Source organism: Scyliorhinus torazame, chromosome 12 (genome assembly GCF_047496885.1).
Source record: "Scyliorhinus torazame isolate Kashiwa2021f chromosome 12, sScyTor2.1, whole genome shotgun sequence".
NCBI lineage: Eukaryota > Metazoa > Chordata > Chondrichthyes > Carcharhiniformes > Scyliorhinidae > Scyliorhinus > Scyliorhinus torazame.
This window is the reverse complement of record NC_092718.1, coordinates 67,918,990-67,937,618: the sequence shown is the minus strand read 5'-3', so window position 1 is coordinate 67,937,618 and position 18,629 is coordinate 67,918,990. Positions and strand designations below refer to the sequence as shown.

The window sequence follows — 18,629 nt, the reverse complement described above, 5'->3', positions numbered from 1 at the left end:
TCTCCATCAATATCACACTATCCTTCCCATCAATATCTCAATATTCTTCCGATTAATATCTCAATATCCTTCCCATTAATATCTCAATATCTTTCCCACCGGTGTCTCAGTATCCTCTCAATAAATATCTCAATATCCTCTCCATCACTATCTCAATATTCTTCCCATCAATATCTCAATATCCTCTCCATCAATATCTCAATATGCTTCCCATCAATATCTCAATATGCTTCTCATCAGTATCTCAATATCCTCTCCATCAATATCTCAATATTCTTCCCATCAATATCTCAATATACTATCCATCAATATCTCAATATCCTCTCCATCAATATCACAATATCCTCCCCATCAATATCTCAATATCCTTCCCATCAATATCTCAATATCCTTCCCATCAATATCTCAATATCCTTCCCATCAACAGCCTACCCATCAATATCTCAATATGCTTCCCATCAGTATCTCAATATCTTCTCCATCAATATCTCAATATGCTTCTCATCAGTATATCAATATACTCCCCATCAATATCTCAATAGCCTACCCATCAATATCTCAATATGCTTCCCATCAGTATCTCAATATCCTCTTCATCAATATCTCAATATCTTCTCCATCAATATCTCAATATCCTCCCCATCAATATCTCAATATCCTTCCCATCAATATCTCAATATCCTTCCCATCAATATCTCAATATCCTTCCCATCAATATCTCAATAGCCTTCCCATCAATATCTCAATGTCCTTCCCATCAATATCTCAATATGCTCCCCATCAATATCTCAATAGCCTACCAATCAATATCTCAATTTGCTTCCCATCAGTATCTCAATATCTTCTCCATCAATATCCCAATATTCTCACCATAGGCATCTCAATATCCTCTCCATAAATATCTCAATATCCTCTCCATTAATATGCATTATCCTTCCCATCAATATCTCAATATCCTTCCCATCAATACCTCAATATTCTTCTCATCAGTATATCAATATCCTCTCCATCAATATCACACTATCCTTCCCATCAATATCTCAATATTCTTCCGATTAATATCTCAATATCCTTCCCATTAATATCTCAACATCTTTCCCACCGGTGTCTCAGTATCCTCTCAATAAATATTTCAATATCCTCTCCAGAAATATCTCAATATCCTCTCCATCAATATCTCAATATTCTTCCCATCAATATCTCAATATCCTCTCCATCAATATCTTAATATTCTTCCCATCAATATCTCAATATCCTCTCCATCAATATCTCAGTATGCTTCCCGTCAATATCTCAATATGCTTCTCATCAGTATCTCAATATCCTCTCCATCAATATCTCAATATTCTTCCCATCAATATCTCAATATCCTCTCCATCAATATCACACTATCCTTCCCATCAATATCTCAATATTCTTCCGATTAATATCTCAATATCCTTCCCATCAATATCTCAATATCCTTCCCATCAATATCTCAATATCCTTCCCATCAATATCTCAATAGCCTTCCCATCAATTTCTCAATGTCCTTCCCATCAATATCTCAATATTCTCCCCATCAATATCTCAATAGCCTACCAATCAATATCTCAATTTGCTTCCCATCAGTATCTCAATATCCCCTCCATAAATATCTCAATATCCTCTTAATAAATATCTCAATATCCTGCCCATCAATATCTCCATATCCTCTCCATAAATATCTCAATATCCTTTCCATCAATATTTCAATATTCTTTCCATCAATATCTCAATATCCTCCCCATCAATATCTCAATATCCTCTCCATAAATATCGCAAGACCCTTCCCATCAATATATCAATATCCTTCCCATCAACATATCCAAATTTTGGTCAATCTCTATCTCAAAATCCTCTCCATCAGTATCCTTTCTATCATTATTTCTATGTCCTCTCCATCAATATCGCATTATCCTTCCCATCAATATCTCAATAACTTTCCCATCAATATCTCAATATCTTTCCCATCAATATCTCAATATACTTCCCATCAGTATATCAATGTACTCCCCATCAATATCTTAATATCCACTCCATAAATATCTCAATAACCTCTCCATTAATATGCATTATCCTTCCCATCAATATCTCAATATCCTTCCCATCAATACCTCAATATTCTTCTCATCAGTATATCAATGTCCTCTCCATCAATATCACACTATCCTTCCCATCAATATCTCAATATTCTTCCGATTAATATCTCAATATCCTTCCCATTAATATCTCAATATCTTTCCCACCGGTGTCTCAGTATCCTCTCAATAAATATTTCAATATCCTCTCCAGAAATATCTCAATATCCTCTCCATCAATATCTCAATATTCTTCCCATCAATATCTCAATATCCTCTCCATCAATATCTCAATATTCTTCCCATCAATATCTCAATATCCTCTCCATCAATATCACACTATCCTTCCCATCAATATCTCAATATTCTTCCGATTAATATCTCAATATCCTTCCCATCAATATCTCAATATCCTTCCCATCAATATCTCAATATCCTTCCCATCAATATCTCAATATCCTTCCCATCAATATCTCAATAGCCTTCCCATCAATATCTCAATGTCCTTCCCATCAATATCTCAATATTCTCCCCATCAATATCTCAATTTGCTTCCCATCAGTATCTCAATATCCTCTCCATAAATATCTCAATATCCTCTTAATAAATATCTCAATATCCTGCCCATCAATATCTCAATATCCTCCCCATCAATATCTCAATATCCTCTCCATAAATATCGCAATACACTTCCCATCAATATATCAATATCCTTCCCATCAACATATCCAAATTTTGGTCAATCTCTATCTCAAAATCCTCTCCATCAGTATCCTTTCTATCATTATTTCAATGTCCTCTCCATCAATATCGCATTATCCTTCCCATCAATATCTCAATAACTTTCACATCAATATCTCAATATCTTTCCCATCAATATCTCAATATACTTCCCATCAGTATCTGAATATACTCCCCATCAATATCTTAATATCCACTCCATAAATATCTCAATATCCTCTCCATTAATATTGCGTTATCTTTCCCATCAATATCTCAATATCCTTCCCATCAATATCTCAATATCCTCTCCATCAATATCTCAATATTCTTCCCATCAATATCTCAATATCCTCTCCATCAATATCTCAATATACTTCCCATCAATATCTCAATATGCTTCTCATCAGTATCTCAATATCCTCTCCATCAATATCTCAATATTCTTCCCATCAATATCTCAATATCCTCTCCATCAATATCACACTATCCTTCCCATCAATATCTCAATATTCTTCCGATTAATATCTCAATATCCTTCCCATTAATATCTCAACATCTTTCCCACCGGTGTCTCAGTATCCTCTCAATAAATATTTCAATATCCTCTCCAGAAATATCTCAATATCCTCTCCATCAATATCTCAATATTCTTCGCATCAATATCTCAATATTCTTCCGATTAATATCTCAATATCCTTCCCATCAATATCTCAATATCCTTCCCATCAATATCTCAATATCCTTCCCATCAATATCTCAATAGCCTTCCCATCAATATCTCAATGTCCTTCCCATCAATATCTCAATATTCTCCCCATCAATATCTCAATAGCCTACCAATCAATATCTCAATTTGCTTCCCATCAGTATCTCAATATCCTCTCCATAAATATCTCAATATCCTCTCCATAAATATCTCAATATCCTCTTAATAAATATCTCAATATCCTGCCCATCAATATCTCAATATCCTCTCCATAAATATCTCAATATCCTTTCCATCAATATTTCAATATTCTTTCCATCAATATCTCAATATCCTCCCCATCAATATCTCAATATCCTCTCCATAAATATCGCAATACCCTTCCCATCAATATATCAATATCCTTCCCATCAACATATCCAAATTTTGGTCAATCTCTATCTCAAAATCCTCTCCATCAGTATCCTTTCTATCATTATTTCTATGCCCTCTCCATCAATATCGCATTATCCTTCCCATCAATATCTCAATAACTTTCCCATCAATATCTCAATATCTTTCTCATCAATATCTCAATATACTTCCCATCAGTATATCAATATACTCCCCATCAATATCTTAATATCCACTCCATAAATATCTCAATATCCTCTCCATTAATATGCATTATCCTTCCCATCAATATCTCAATATCCTTCCCATCAATACCTCAATATTCTTCTCATCAGTATATCAATATCCTCTCCATCAATATCACACTATCCTTCCCATCAATATCTCAATATTCTTCCGATTAATATCTCAATATCCTTCCCATTAATATCTCAATATCTTTCCCACCGGTGTCTCAGTATCCTCTCAATAAATATTTCAATATCCTCTCCAGAAATATCTCAATATCCTCTCCATCAATATCTCAATATTCTTCCCATCAATATCTCAATATCCTCTCCATCAATATCTCAATATTCTTCCCATCAATATCTCAATATCCTCTCCATCAATATCTCAATATACTTCCCATCAATATCTCAATATGCTTCTCATCAGTATCTCAATATCCTCTCCATCAATATCTCAATATTCTTCCCATCAATATCTCAATATCCTCTCCATCAATATCACACTATCCTTCCCATCAATATCTCAATATTCTTCCGATTAATATCTCAATATCCTTCCCATCAATATCTCAATATCCTTCCCATCAATATCTCAATATCCTTCCCATCAATATCTCAATAGCCTTCCCATCAATATCTCAATGTCCTTCCCATCAATATCTCAATATTCTCACCATCAATATCTCAATAGCCTACCAATCAATATCTCAATTTGCTTCCCATCAGTATCTCAATATCCTCTCCATAAATATCTCAATATCCTCTTAATAGATATCTCAATATCCTGCCCATCAATATCTCAATATCCTCTCCATAAATATCTCAATATCCTTTCCATCAATATTTCAATATTCTTTCCATCAATATCTCAATATCCTCTCCATAAATATCGCAATACCCTTCCCATCAATATATCAATATCCTTCCCATCAACATATCCAAATTTTGGTCAATCTCTATCTCAAAATCCTCTCCATCAGTATCCTTTCTATCATTATTTCTCTGTCCTCTCCATCAATATCGCATTATCCTTCCCATCAATATCTCAATAACTTTCCCATCAATATCTCAATATCTTTCCCATCAATATCTCAATATACTTCCCATCAGTATCTGAATATACTCCCCATCAATATCTTAATATCCACTCCATAAATATCTCAATATCCTCTCCATTAATATTGCGTTATCTTTCCCATCAATATCTCAATATCCTTCCCATCAATACCTCAATATTCTTCTCATCAGTATCTCAATATCCTCTCCATCAATATCACACTATCTTTCCCATCAATATCTCAATATTCTTCCGATTAATATCTCAATATCCTTCCCATTAATATCTCAGTATCTTTCCCATCGGTGTCTCAGTATCCTCTCAATAAATATTTCAATATCCTCTCCATAAATATCTCAATATCCTCTCCATAAATATCTCAATATCCTCTTAATAAATATCTCAATATCCTGCCCATCAATATCTCAATATCCTCTCCATTAATATCTCAATATCTTTCCCATCGGTGTCTCAGTATCCTCTCAATAAATATTTCAATATCCTCTCCATAAATATCTCAATATCCTCTCCATAAATATCTCAATATCCTCTTAATAAATATCTCAATATTCTGCCCATCAATATCTCAATATCCTCTCCATTAATATCTCAATATCTTTCCCATCGGTGTCTCAGTATCCTCTCAATAAATATTTCAATATTCTCTCCATAAATATCTCAATATCCTCTCCATAAATATCTCAATATCCTCTTAATAAATATCTCAATATCCTGCCCATCAATATCTCAATATCCTCTCCATAAATATCTCAATATCCTTTCCATAAATATTTCAATATTCTTTCCATCAATATTTCAATATCCTTCCCATCAATATTTCAATATCCTTCTCAAAATATTTCAATATCCTCCCCATCAGATTATCCAAATTCTGTCCATCAATATCTTAATATCCTGTCCATAAATAGCTCAATATCCTGTCTATCAATATTTCAAAATCTTTCCCATCAATATCTTAATATCTTTCCATCAGTATCTCAATATCCTTCCATCAATATTTAATATCCTCTTTATCCATATCTCAATATCCTTCCAATCAATATTTCAATATCCTTCCCATCAACATATCCAAATTTTGTCCATCTATATCTCAACAACCTTCCCATCAGTATCATTTCCATCACTATCTCAATATCCATATCAATATCTCAATATCCTTTCCATCAATATCTTTTCCATCAATATCCCGATATCCCTTTCATCAATACCTCAACATTCTTCCCATCAATATGTCAACATCTTTCCCATCAATATCCTTCCAACAATATCTCAATACCCTTTCCATCAATACCTCAACAAACCTTAATATCCTCTCCATTCATATCTCGATACCTTTCCCATCAATACCTTAAAATCCTTTCCATCAACATCTCAATATCCTTCACATCAACTTATCCAAATTCTGTTCATCTATATCTCAACAACCTTCACATCAGTATCCTTCTCATCAATATCTTAAAATCCTGTCCATCAATATCTCAACATTGTTCCAATCAACATCCTCCCCACCAAAGAAGAACAAAGAACAAAGAAAAGTACAGCACAGGAACAGGCCCTTCGGCCCTTCAAGCCTGCGCCGATCATGCTGCCCGTCTAAACTAAAATCTTCTACAATTCCAGGGTCCATATCCCTCTATTCCCATCTTATTCATGTATTTGTCAAGATGCCCCTTAAACATCACTATCGTCCCTGCTTCCACCACCCACTCCGGCAGCGATTTCCAGACACCCACTACCCTCTGTGTAAAAAAACTTGCCTCGTACATCTCCCCTAAACCTTGCCCCTTAAACCTATGCCTCCTAGTAATTGACCCCTCTACCCTGGGAAAAAGCCTCTGACTATCCACTCTCTCTATGCCCCTCATAATTTTGTAGACCACTATCAAGTCGCCCCTCAACCTCCGACATTCCAGTGAGAACAAACGGGGTTTATTCAACCTCTGCTTATAGCTAATGCCCTCCATACCAGGCAACATCCTGGCAAATCTCTTCTGCACCCTCTCCAAAGCCTTCACATCCTTCTGGTAGTGTGGCAACCAGAATTGAACACTATACTCCAAGTGTGGCCGAACTAAGGTTCTATACAACTGCAACATGACTTGCCAATTTTTATACTCAATGCCCCGGCCAATGAAGGCAAGCATGCCGTATGCCTTCTTGACTACCTTCCCAATCTGTGTTGCCACTCTTAGTGACCTGTGGACCTGTACACCTAGATCTCTCTGACTGTCAATACTCTTGAGGGTTCTACCATTCACTGTATATTCCCTACCTGTATTAGACCTTCCAAAATGCATTACCTCGCATTTGTCTGGATTAAACGTCATCTGCCATCTATCCGTCCAAGTCTCCAAACAATCTAAATCCTGCTGTATCCTCTGACAGTCCTCATCGCTATCCACAATTTCACCAACCTTTGTGTCGTCCGCGAACTTACTAATCAGACCAGTTACATTTTCCTCCAAATCATTTATATATACTATGAACAGCATAGGTCCCAGCACTGATCCCTGCATCAATATCTCAATATCCTTCAAACAATATTTCAATACACTTTCCATCAATATCTTAATATTCTCCCTATCAATACCTCAATATCCTTTCCATCAATATCTCAATATCCTTCAAACAATATTTCAATACGCTTTCCATCAATACTTTAATATTCTCTCCATCAATCACTCAATATCCTTTCCATCAATATCTCAAAATCCTTCCAATCAATATCACAATTTTCTTCCATCAATATCTCAATATTATTCCCATCAATATCTCAAGAACCTCCCCATCAATATCTCAATATCCTCTTCGTCAATATCGTAATATCCTTTCAATCAAAATCTCAATTTCCTTTTCATCAAGATCTTAATATCCTTTCCCTCAATATCTTATGCATCAATAGCTCAATTTCCTTTCCATCAGTATCATAGAACCATAGAATGTACAGTGCTGAAGGAAGACATTCGGCCCATCGAGTCTGCACCGGCTCTTGGAAAGAGCAGCCTTCTTAAGCCCACAACTCCACCCCATAACCCAGTAACCCCACCTAACTTTTTTTTTGGACACTATGGGCAATTTAGCATGGCCCATCCATCTGACCTACACATCTTTGGACTGTGGGAGGAAACCCACGAAGACACGGTGGAACGTGCAGACTCTGTACAGACAGTGACCCAAGCCGGTAATCAAACCCGGGGCCCTGGAGCTGTGAAGCAACAGTGCTAACCACTATGCTACCATGCCGCCCCCCCAAGGATATCTGATGGAAAGGATATCTCAATATCTTTTCATCAATATTTCTATGTCCTCCCCAACAATATCTCAATGTCCTCCCGAACAATATCTCATAATCCTCTCCGTTAAGATCTCAATATCGCTCCCATCAATATCTCAATATTCTCTCTATAATTGTCTCAAGATCCTTTCCGTCAATATCTCAATTTCCTTTCCGCCAATATCTTAATATCCTCTCCATCCATAGCTCGATATCTTTCCCATCAAGACCTCAATATCCTTTCTATCAAACCTCAATATCCTTTCCATCAACATATCCATATTCTCCATCAATATCTCGACATTCTTCCCATCAGTATCCTTTTTATCAATATCTGAATATTCTCTCTATCACTAATTCAATACCCTTTCCATCAATATCTCAGTATCCTTTTCTTCAATTTCTAAAATGTTAGTTAATAAAGCTATCAGCATCTTAGGTTTTATGAATAGGGGTATTCAGTGAAAGTGTAGGGAGTTCATGTTGAACTTGTATAAGACAATAGTTAGGCCTCATCTGGAGACTGTGCCCAGTTCTGCGCACCATACCTGAGGAAGGATGTAAAGACATTGGAGACAGTACAGAGGAGATTCAGAAGAATAATTCCTGGGTGAATAACTGTGGCTATGAGGATAGATTGGAGAAGTTGGGTCTGTTTTCCTCAGAGAAAATGAAATGAAATGAAAAAAAATGAATGAAAATCGCTTATTGTCACAAGTAGGTTTTAATGAAGTTACTGTGAAAAGCCCCTAGTCGCCACATTCCAGCACCTGTTCGGGGAGGCTGGTACGGGAATCGAACCGTGCTGCTGGCCTGCCTTGGTCTGCTTTCAAAGCCAGCGATTTAGCCCAGTGTGCTAAACCAACCCCTGGAAAGAAGGCTGAGAAGAGATTTGATAGAGACGTTAAAGATCCTGAGGTGTTTGGACAAGGTAAAGAGTGACAAACTGTTCCCACTCAAGAGAGCATCAAAAACTAGAGTGCACCGATTCAAAATATTGGCAAAGAGTGAAAGTCATATGAAGAATATCTTTACACCCATAGTGATTGGAATTTGGAAAAAAAACTTCCTGAGAGGGTGGCGGAGACGGGTTCGATTGTGGCATTCAAAAGGGAATTGGGTTGCTATCTGAAAAGAAAGAATGTGCCAGGTTACTGGGATATGGCAGGGGAGTACGACCAGGTAGAATGCTCTTTCAGAGAGCCAGTACAGACTCGATGTGCCGAATAGTCTACTTCTGCATTGTGCAGATTCTGTGGTCTCAATATAATTTCCATTAAGATCTCAAAATCTTTTCATCACTAAGATCAGCTACGTATAAGCGAGATATTCCCGGTGAATGAACTGGCACAGCGGGCTAATTTAGGGGGGGATGCCAGTTACGGTAGCGAGGGATAGGTTTAGGTACTTGGGGATTCAGGTAGCGAGGGAATGGACGGGGCTCCATAAGTGGAACTTAACAAAGCTGGTGGAAGAGGCCAGGGAGGATCATAAGAGGTGGGATTCACTGCACTTAACGTTGGCGGGGAGGGTCCAAGTGGTGAAAATGAATATTCTGCCGAGGTTCTTGTTTATCTTTCAGGCTCTCCCGATCTTTATACCAAAGGCCTTTTTTCAGAAAGTGGGCACAGTCATCTCTGACTTTGTATGGGTGGGGAAGATGCCGAGGGTGGGGAGGACCCTGCTACCGAGGCAGAGGCAGCAGGGGGGGGTTGGTGTTGCCAAACTTGCTTCATTGTTATTGAGCGGTGAATGTGGACAAGGTGCGGCGGTGGTGGGAAGGAGAAGGGGTAGAGTGGGTTAGGATGGAGGAGGAATCTTGTAAGGGGTCTAGTTTGAGGGCTATGGTGACAACAGTATTGCCAATGGCTCCGAGTAGATATTCAGGGAGCCCAGTAGTGCAGTCCACGGTGAAGATATGGAATCAGCTGAGGAGGCATTTTAGGGTGGAAGGGATGTCGGTGTTAATGCCGCTGTGCGGGAATCATGGGTTTGAGCCGGGGGGGGATGGATAGTGTATACAGGAGGTGGAGGGAAGTGGGGCTGGTCAAGGTGAGGGATTTGTATTTGGAGGAAGGGTTCGCCAGTCTGGAGGAGCTAAGGGAGGGGGTAGAGCTGCCGAGGGGTAGTGAGTTCAGGTATCTACAGGTTAGGGACTTTGCACGAAAGGTCTGGAAGGGGTTCCCTAGATTGCTGGGATACACCCTGCTGGAGCGACTGCTGCTTCCGGATGTGGAAAGGGAGGGAAGAATTGGGGATATATATAAGTGGCTGGGGGAACAGGGAGGCGAACGGGTGGTGACGATCAAGGAGAAATGGGAAGCGGAGTTGGGAATGGAGATCAATTGGAGAGTATGGAATGAGGCACTGCGAAGGGTAAACGGGACCTCCTCTTGTGCAAGGATGAGCCTGATACAGTTTAAGGTGGTGCAAAGGGGGCATATGACTCGGGCGAGAATGAGTGGGTGAGTGAGTTCTTTCAGGGGGTAGCAGATGAGTGTGAGAGGTGTGCGCGGGGGCCAGCAAATCATGCGCATATGTTTTGGGGTTGTGAAAAATTGGGAAGATTCTGGGCGGGAGTGTTCGTGGTCTTAGCCAGGACAGTGGAGGAGGCAGTGGGCCTGGACCCTTTGGTGGTGATATTTGGAGTTTCAGAGAAGCCGGAGCTCATGGAGAGGAGGAAAGCTGATGTCTTGCCCTTCGCCTCTCTGATTGCATGGCGACAAATTTTGCTGGAGTGGCGGTCGGCATCGCCACCGGGGGTAGCAGCATGGATGGGTGACCTGTATGACTTCCTGCGGTTAGAGAAGATAAAGTATGAGTTAAGGGGCTCAGCAGGGGTGTTTGAAAAAAGGTGGGGGATGTTTGTGACTGTGTTTGAGGAGCTGTTCATCGCAGGGGGTTGGGGGGGAGGGGGGGTTGATTGGGAGGGGGGTGAAAAAGGAGAAAAATCTGTACAAACTGTATAGTTGTTTGTTGGGAAGAATGTTTCCCGTGGTGTTTATTTGCTGTAACCTACTTTGATACAAGTTTGAATAAAATGCATTTAAAAAGAAAATATCAGCTACGTACAAGTAGAATGTCGATTTGATGCAATCAGATATTGAACCGTTGAGAAAATATCATTAATCCCAACGACATATATTATTGTTAATTTTGTAACACCTAACCTAGGATTCCAAAAGTCTCAATTTCTGCCTGGGCCAACCATTTCCACTGGGCGTTGTGTGGAAGAGCCAAATTAGGGAGTATGTTTTTTTTTCCTGTTGTCAATGGGCAATCATTGAGAATAATGGGGCCTGGACCATTCAGAAACAGTGAATGCTTCCAGTTCTTGGAGCATGACTCGGCTTCAACTAAAAACAGAAAATGCTGGAAAAATTTAGCTGCGGGGTTCGCTGTTCCCACCGGCAGTGCACCCACACCCATGGGTTTACGGGCGGCATGGGTGACTTCAACGGGAAATTCCATTGACAAGCGGTGGGAAGAAGGAATCCCAATACCATCGAATGGCGTGCCACTGAAAAACACGCTGGGGGACTGGAGAATCCTGCCCAGCAGGTCTGGCAGTGTCTGTGGAGAGAGAAACAGAGTTAACATTTCAGTCAGTGTGACACCTCTGCAGAACCCTGGCCCCACGAATAAAAGGAAGCACTTAATTGAGATCTCCAATCAGGTTCAATGTAACGATGTGCTGGATTTTGGTGCCTAAATGTTATTGACAGTCGAATTCTTAAATAACACACGCTGTAAATAACACACACACACACTCTTAGATGCACACACGACATGATTATATTTATAATCAAGTAGGCACATATCTTTGTAAAAAGGGGGGATGTCATGATATTCAAACACACACATCATGATAGACACACCAACAGACAAATCAGAACACACAACACCACAACCAATCACAGACAAGGACAGGGACAGTATAAAAGGACAAACACGACACCTGGTGGCCAGTATTAGCTGGAGACCAGGACAAGAACAGACCTGTTACAATACACACACAGGGAGACACCACGTGCAGAGTATCCAGAACAAACTGTATATAGAAGTTAAAATAAAATAGAGTTGTACCAAATACAACTGTGTTGGTTCATCTGTGCATCAGAGCACCCAACACCACAAAACACTTAAGTGAGATCTCCAGTCGAGTTCAGTGCAACAATGTGCTGGATTTCGGTGCCAAGAGGTTATTGACAGTAGAATTCTTACCTTTGATGTTTGAGATCCATAGAATGCAACCCTGTCCCAAGTGGCCACAAAGATCCACTGTGCTTCAAAATGGAGTTCAGGTGCATACTTATTAATGTCAGCAGTGGCTCTCTGTAATAGACTTGCATCCCTGCTTTGTCGGTAAGAGACGCTTCCTGCAATTCCATTGTGCACATCAGCCCAAAATGGAGCAATGAAGGCGCGGCCATCTGAGAGAGGAAACGAGTTGGGTGTAAACTGTGTGACAGCTGTCCCGAATGAGACAACGCCGTTGTTGTTCACCTAGGGACGGACAGAGAGAATTAACAGCTGAACGATATGTTAAACCATCTCAATGTCAGAACCTGCCAAGTGGATATTTCTTATAACTAGTCTGTGCCGAAACAATCGCCGCTTGTTACAGAAACTGGTCAGGTGTCATTTGAATGGAACATTTCCGACATGTGTGGCCGATCCACAATGCCAGATTTATTGCTGGTGGCGAGGGCGAGGGGGGGAAAGGGAAAATGGGACAAAGCAAATCAGGAAACTGGAGAGAAATCTCCTGTTTTAAGCGGGACGGGGTGTTGTGGAAACTATTGATCACTAAAATAGTGTAAACCCGAGTCTCAAGATTCCTTTGACACATTGAATCGAATTGAACTAGGATCATTCTATCTATTAGAGGTTGAAATGTTCCTGAATTACACAATTCGATTCTTTTTGATGTTCAGGTTGTCTCGTTAATTGTAGTTGAATTATTTCCCCAGGTCCATTTTTCGCTCAGTTTCATTTTTTAAAAAAATAAACATTTTATTGAGGTATTTTTGGTATTACAACAACAACAAAATAAATAATGTACGTTCAAAAGATGTCTCCCTCCCTTACAGGTCCCACCTTTATTAACCCCCTACTCTAAACTAAATTAATCCCCCCCCTTCTGCTGATGAACGGTTGCCACCTCCGGGCGAACCCTAACATTGACCCTCTCAAGGCGAACTTGATTTTCTCCAAACAGAGAAAGCTAGCCATGTCCGATAGCCAGGTCTCCGACTTCAGGGGCTTTGAGTCCCTCCAAGTTAATAGTATCTGTCTCCGGGCTACCAGGGAAGCAAAGGCCAGAACGTCTGCCTCTTTCTCCTCCTGGATTCCCGGGTCTTCCGACACCCCGAAAATCGCCACCTCTGGACTCAGCCCACCCTTGTTTTTAACACCGTGGACATGACATCTGCAAACCCCTGCCAAAATCCCCTAAGCTTCGGACATGCCCAGAACATGTGGACATGATTCGCTGATCCTCCCGCACACTTTGCACACTTGTCTTCCACCCCAAAGAATCTGCTCATCCGGGCAACTGTCATGTGAGCCCAGTGAACGACCTTGAATTGTATCAGGCTGAGCCTGGCACATGTTGTGGACTCTACTCAATGCGTTCGCCCACAGACCATCCTCCGTCTCTCCTCCCTGCTCCTCCTCCCACTTGCGCTTCAGCTCCTCCGTCTGCATCTCCTCTGACCCCATAAACACCAACCCCTTGAAAACATCCCCCAAACACCATCCTCCCAAACACCCCCCATACACCACCCCTAAAACCTATCCAAACGCCTACCCCAAAACACAAACCTCCCCAAACACCAACTGCCCAAAAATGCCCCACCAAACACTCGCTCCAAGCACCTCGTAAAACAACCACCCCCCCAAAAAACCCTGAACAACCTCCCAAACATCACCGCCCCAACAACACCCCCAAACACGAACCAACCCAAACACACCCTTAAACACTACGCCCCCAAACTCCACCCAAAACACTAACCACCCCAAACACACCCTCAAACACTATACCCCTAAACGCCACCGCCACAACAACACCCCAAGCACCCCCAAACATCAACCACCCCAAATACACCCTCAAACACCACCCCCAAACACTACAACTCCAAATGCCACCCCCAAACACCACCGCTGAACTCCACCCAAAACACCAACTCCCACCCAAAACACCAACTCCCACCCAAAAATCAATCCCACCCAAAAAACAACCCCCAACACAAACCCTCCCAAAACAAATACTCCCAACACCAACTCACCCCAACAACAATCCCCCCATGCGCCATCCCCCCCAACAACAACCCCCCCAAACCCTTTCCCCAAGGCCAACTCCAAACATTCCCCTAAACCACCCCCAAAAAAACAAATACCACCCCCCAAACATTCCCTAAACACCAACCCACCCATACACTACCCCAGACACCAGCCCCCAAACACCCCCACCCAAATAACCTCCAAAGACCATCCCAAACACCCCCAAAAGCTCCACAAACATGAGCACCCCATGCACCCCCAAACAGCCCCCCAAACAACATCCTTCCAAGACACCCCACAAAAGCCCCTAAATCCCCCTCAAACACTACACCCCAAACACCACCCCTCCCAAACACCAATCCCCCCAAACACCAGTCCCCTCAAACACACCCAAAACCAAACACTCCCCCATACAACACCATAAAGACCGGCCCAAACACCCGCCAAACACTCCCACAAACACCTATCCCCTAAACAATCATCCCGCTCACACGCCAAATCATTCTCCACAAACACCCTGCGAACAACCCTCCCAACTCAACCACCCAACTCCAGCCCAAAAACCCCAAACATCAACCACCCCAACACCCCTTCAAACGCCAACCCCCAAAACACCAACTCCCCAAACACCAACCCCCCAAGACTAAGCCCCAAAACACCAACTCCCCAAACACCACCCCCCAAACACCAACCCCCCAAGACTAACCCCCAAAACACCAACTCCCCAAACACCAACCCCCTAAACACCGCACCCCAAACACCAACCCCCCAAGACTAACTCCCAAAACACCAACTCCCCAAACACCACCCCCCAAACACCAACCCACCCAAGACTAACCCCCAAAACACCAACTCCCCAAACACCAACCCCCTAAACACCACTCCCCAAAACCAACCCCCAAGACCAACCCCCAAAACACCAACCCCCAAATACCAACCTCCCAAGACTAACCCCCAAAACACCGCCCCCCCAAACACCAACCCCCCCAAGACCAACCCCCAAACACCAACCCCCCAAACACCAACCCCCCAACACCAACCCCCCAACACCAACTCCCCAACACCAACCCCCCAACACCAACCCCCCAACACCAACCCCCCAACACCAACCCCCCAACACCAACCCCCCAACACCAACCCCCCAACACCAACCCCCCAACACCAACCCCCCAACACCAACCCCCCAACACCAACCCCCCAACACCAACTCCCAAACACCAACTCCCAAACACAATCCCCCAAAACACCAACCCCCGAAGACCAAGCCCCCAAAACATCAAGCCCCAAACACCAACCTCCCAAAACCAACCGCCCCAGAACAGAACCCCCCAAACCAACCACCCTTCAAACATCAACCCCCTCAATAACCAATCCTCCCAAACACCCCCACCAAACTCCAGTATCCCCAAATCACCCATCCAAATACCCCCCAAACACCACCCTAAACAAACCTGCAAACCCAAACGAACATTCACCCAAAAAAACACCCCAAACACCATCCCAAACAGCACCCAACCAAACAATGCCCCTCAAAAACCAACATCCAAACAAACCCTCCCTCAAACCCCCCATACCATCCACAGCAACCTCCCCCAAACACCACACTACACTTCTCAAGCATCACCCCCCAACTGCATCCCAAACACCAAGCCTTCCAACCACTCCCAAACACGACCCCCGAAACATCACCCCCCAAACACCACCCCCTAAACACCACCACCCCCAAACACCAACCCCAAACACCAACCCCAAACACCAACCCCAAACACCAACCCCAAACACCCCCCCCAAACACCATCCCCCAAACACCATCCCCCAAACACCATCCCCCAAACACCACCTCCCAGACACCACCCCCCAGACACCACCCCCCAGACACCACCCCCCAGACACCACCCCCCAGACACCACCCCCCCAGACACCACCCCCCAGACACCACCCCCCCCAGACACCACCCCCCAGACACCACCCCCCAGACACCACCCCCCAGACACCACCCCCCAGACACGACCCCCCAGACACTACCCCCAAATACCACCCCCCAAACACCACCCCCCCAAACACCAACCCCAAACACCAACCCCAAACACCAACCCCCAAACACCACCCCCCAAACACCACCCCCCAAACACCACCCCCCAAACACCACCTCCCAAACACCACCCCCCAGACACCACCCCCCAGACACCACCCCCCAGACACCACCCCCCAGACACCACCCCCAAACACCATCCCCCAAACACCAACCCCCCAAGACTAACCCCCAAAACACCAACTCCCCAAACACCACCCCCCAAGACTAACCCCCAAAACACCAACTCCCCAAACACCAACCCCCTAAACACCAACCCCCCAAGACTAACTCCCAAAACACCAACTCCCCAACACCACCCCCCAAACACCAACCCACCCAAGACTAACCCCCAAAACACCAACTCCCCAAACACCAACCCCCTAAACACCACCCCCCAAAACCAACCCCCAAGACCAACCCCCAAAACACCAACCCCCAAATACCAACCTCCCAAGACTAACCCCCAAAACACCGCCCCCCCAAACACCAACCCCCCCAAGACCAACCCCCAAACACCAACCCCCCAAACACCAACCCCCCAAACACCAACCCCCCAAACACCAACCCCCCAAACACCAACCCCCAAACACCAACCCCCAAACACCAACCCCCAAACACCAACCCCCAAACACCAACCCCCCAACACCAACCCCCCAACACCAACCCCCCAACACCAACCCCCCAACACCAACCCCCCAACACCAACCCCCCAACACCAACCCCCCAACACCAACCCCCCAACACCAACTCCCAAACACCAACTCCCAAACACCAACTCCCAAACACAATCCCCCAAAACACCAACCCCCGAAGACCAAGCCCCCAAAACATCAAGCCCCAAACACCAACCTCCCAAAATCAACCGCCCCAGAACAGAACCCCCCAAACCAACCACCCTTCAAACATCAACCCCCTCAATAACCAATCCTCCCAAACACCCCCACCAAACTCCAGTATCCCCAAATCACCCATCCAAATACCCCCCAAACACCACCCTAAACAAACCTGCAAACCCAAACGAACATTCACCCAAAAAAACACCCCAAACACCAACCCAAACAGCACCCAACCAAACAATGCCCCTCAAAAACCAACATCCAAACAAACCCTCCCTCAAACCCCCCAAACCATCCACAGCAACCTCCCCCAAACACCACACTACACTTCTCAAGCATCACCCCCCAACTGCATCCCAAACACCAAGCCTTCCAAACACCACTCCCAAACACTACCCCCAAAACACCACCCCCCAAACACCAACACCAAACACCACCCCCCAAACACCACCCCCCAAACACCACCCCCCCCAAACACCAACCCCAAACACCAACCCCAAACACCCCCCCAAACACCATCCCCCAAACACCATCCCCCAAACACCATCCCCCAAACACCATCCCCCAAACACCATCCCCCAAACACCATCCCCCAAACACCATCCCCCAAACACCATCCCCCAAACACCATCCCCCAAACACCATCCCCCAAACACCAGCCCCAAACACCACCCCCCAAACACCACCCCCCAAACACCACCCCCCAAACACCACCCCCCAAACACCACCCCCAAACACCACCCCCCAAACACCAACCCCAAACACCAACGCCAAACACCAACCCCAAACACCAACCCCCAAACACCACTCCCCAAACACCACTCCCCAAACACCACTCCCCAAACACCACTCCCCAAACACCACCCCCAAACACCACCCCCCAAACACCACCTCCCAAACACCACCCCCCAAACACCACCCCCCAAACACC

General features: G+C 43.7%; 1 protein-coding gene across 1 annotated transcript in view; it reads right to left on the bottom strand.

The window, feature by feature from the left end:
* LOC140387052 (IgGFc-binding protein-like) overlaps nucleotides 1-18,629 on the bottom strand; it is a 125,669-nt gene that overhangs the window by 86,798 nt on the left and 20,242 nt on the right. Inside the window, exon 5 of the mRNA XM_072470063.1 lies at nucleotides 12,728-13,009. Coding sequence (XP_072326164.1) covers nucleotides 12,728-13,009 — 282 coding nt within the window. The remainder of the gene's footprint in view (nucleotides 1-12,727; nucleotides 13,010-18,629) is intronic.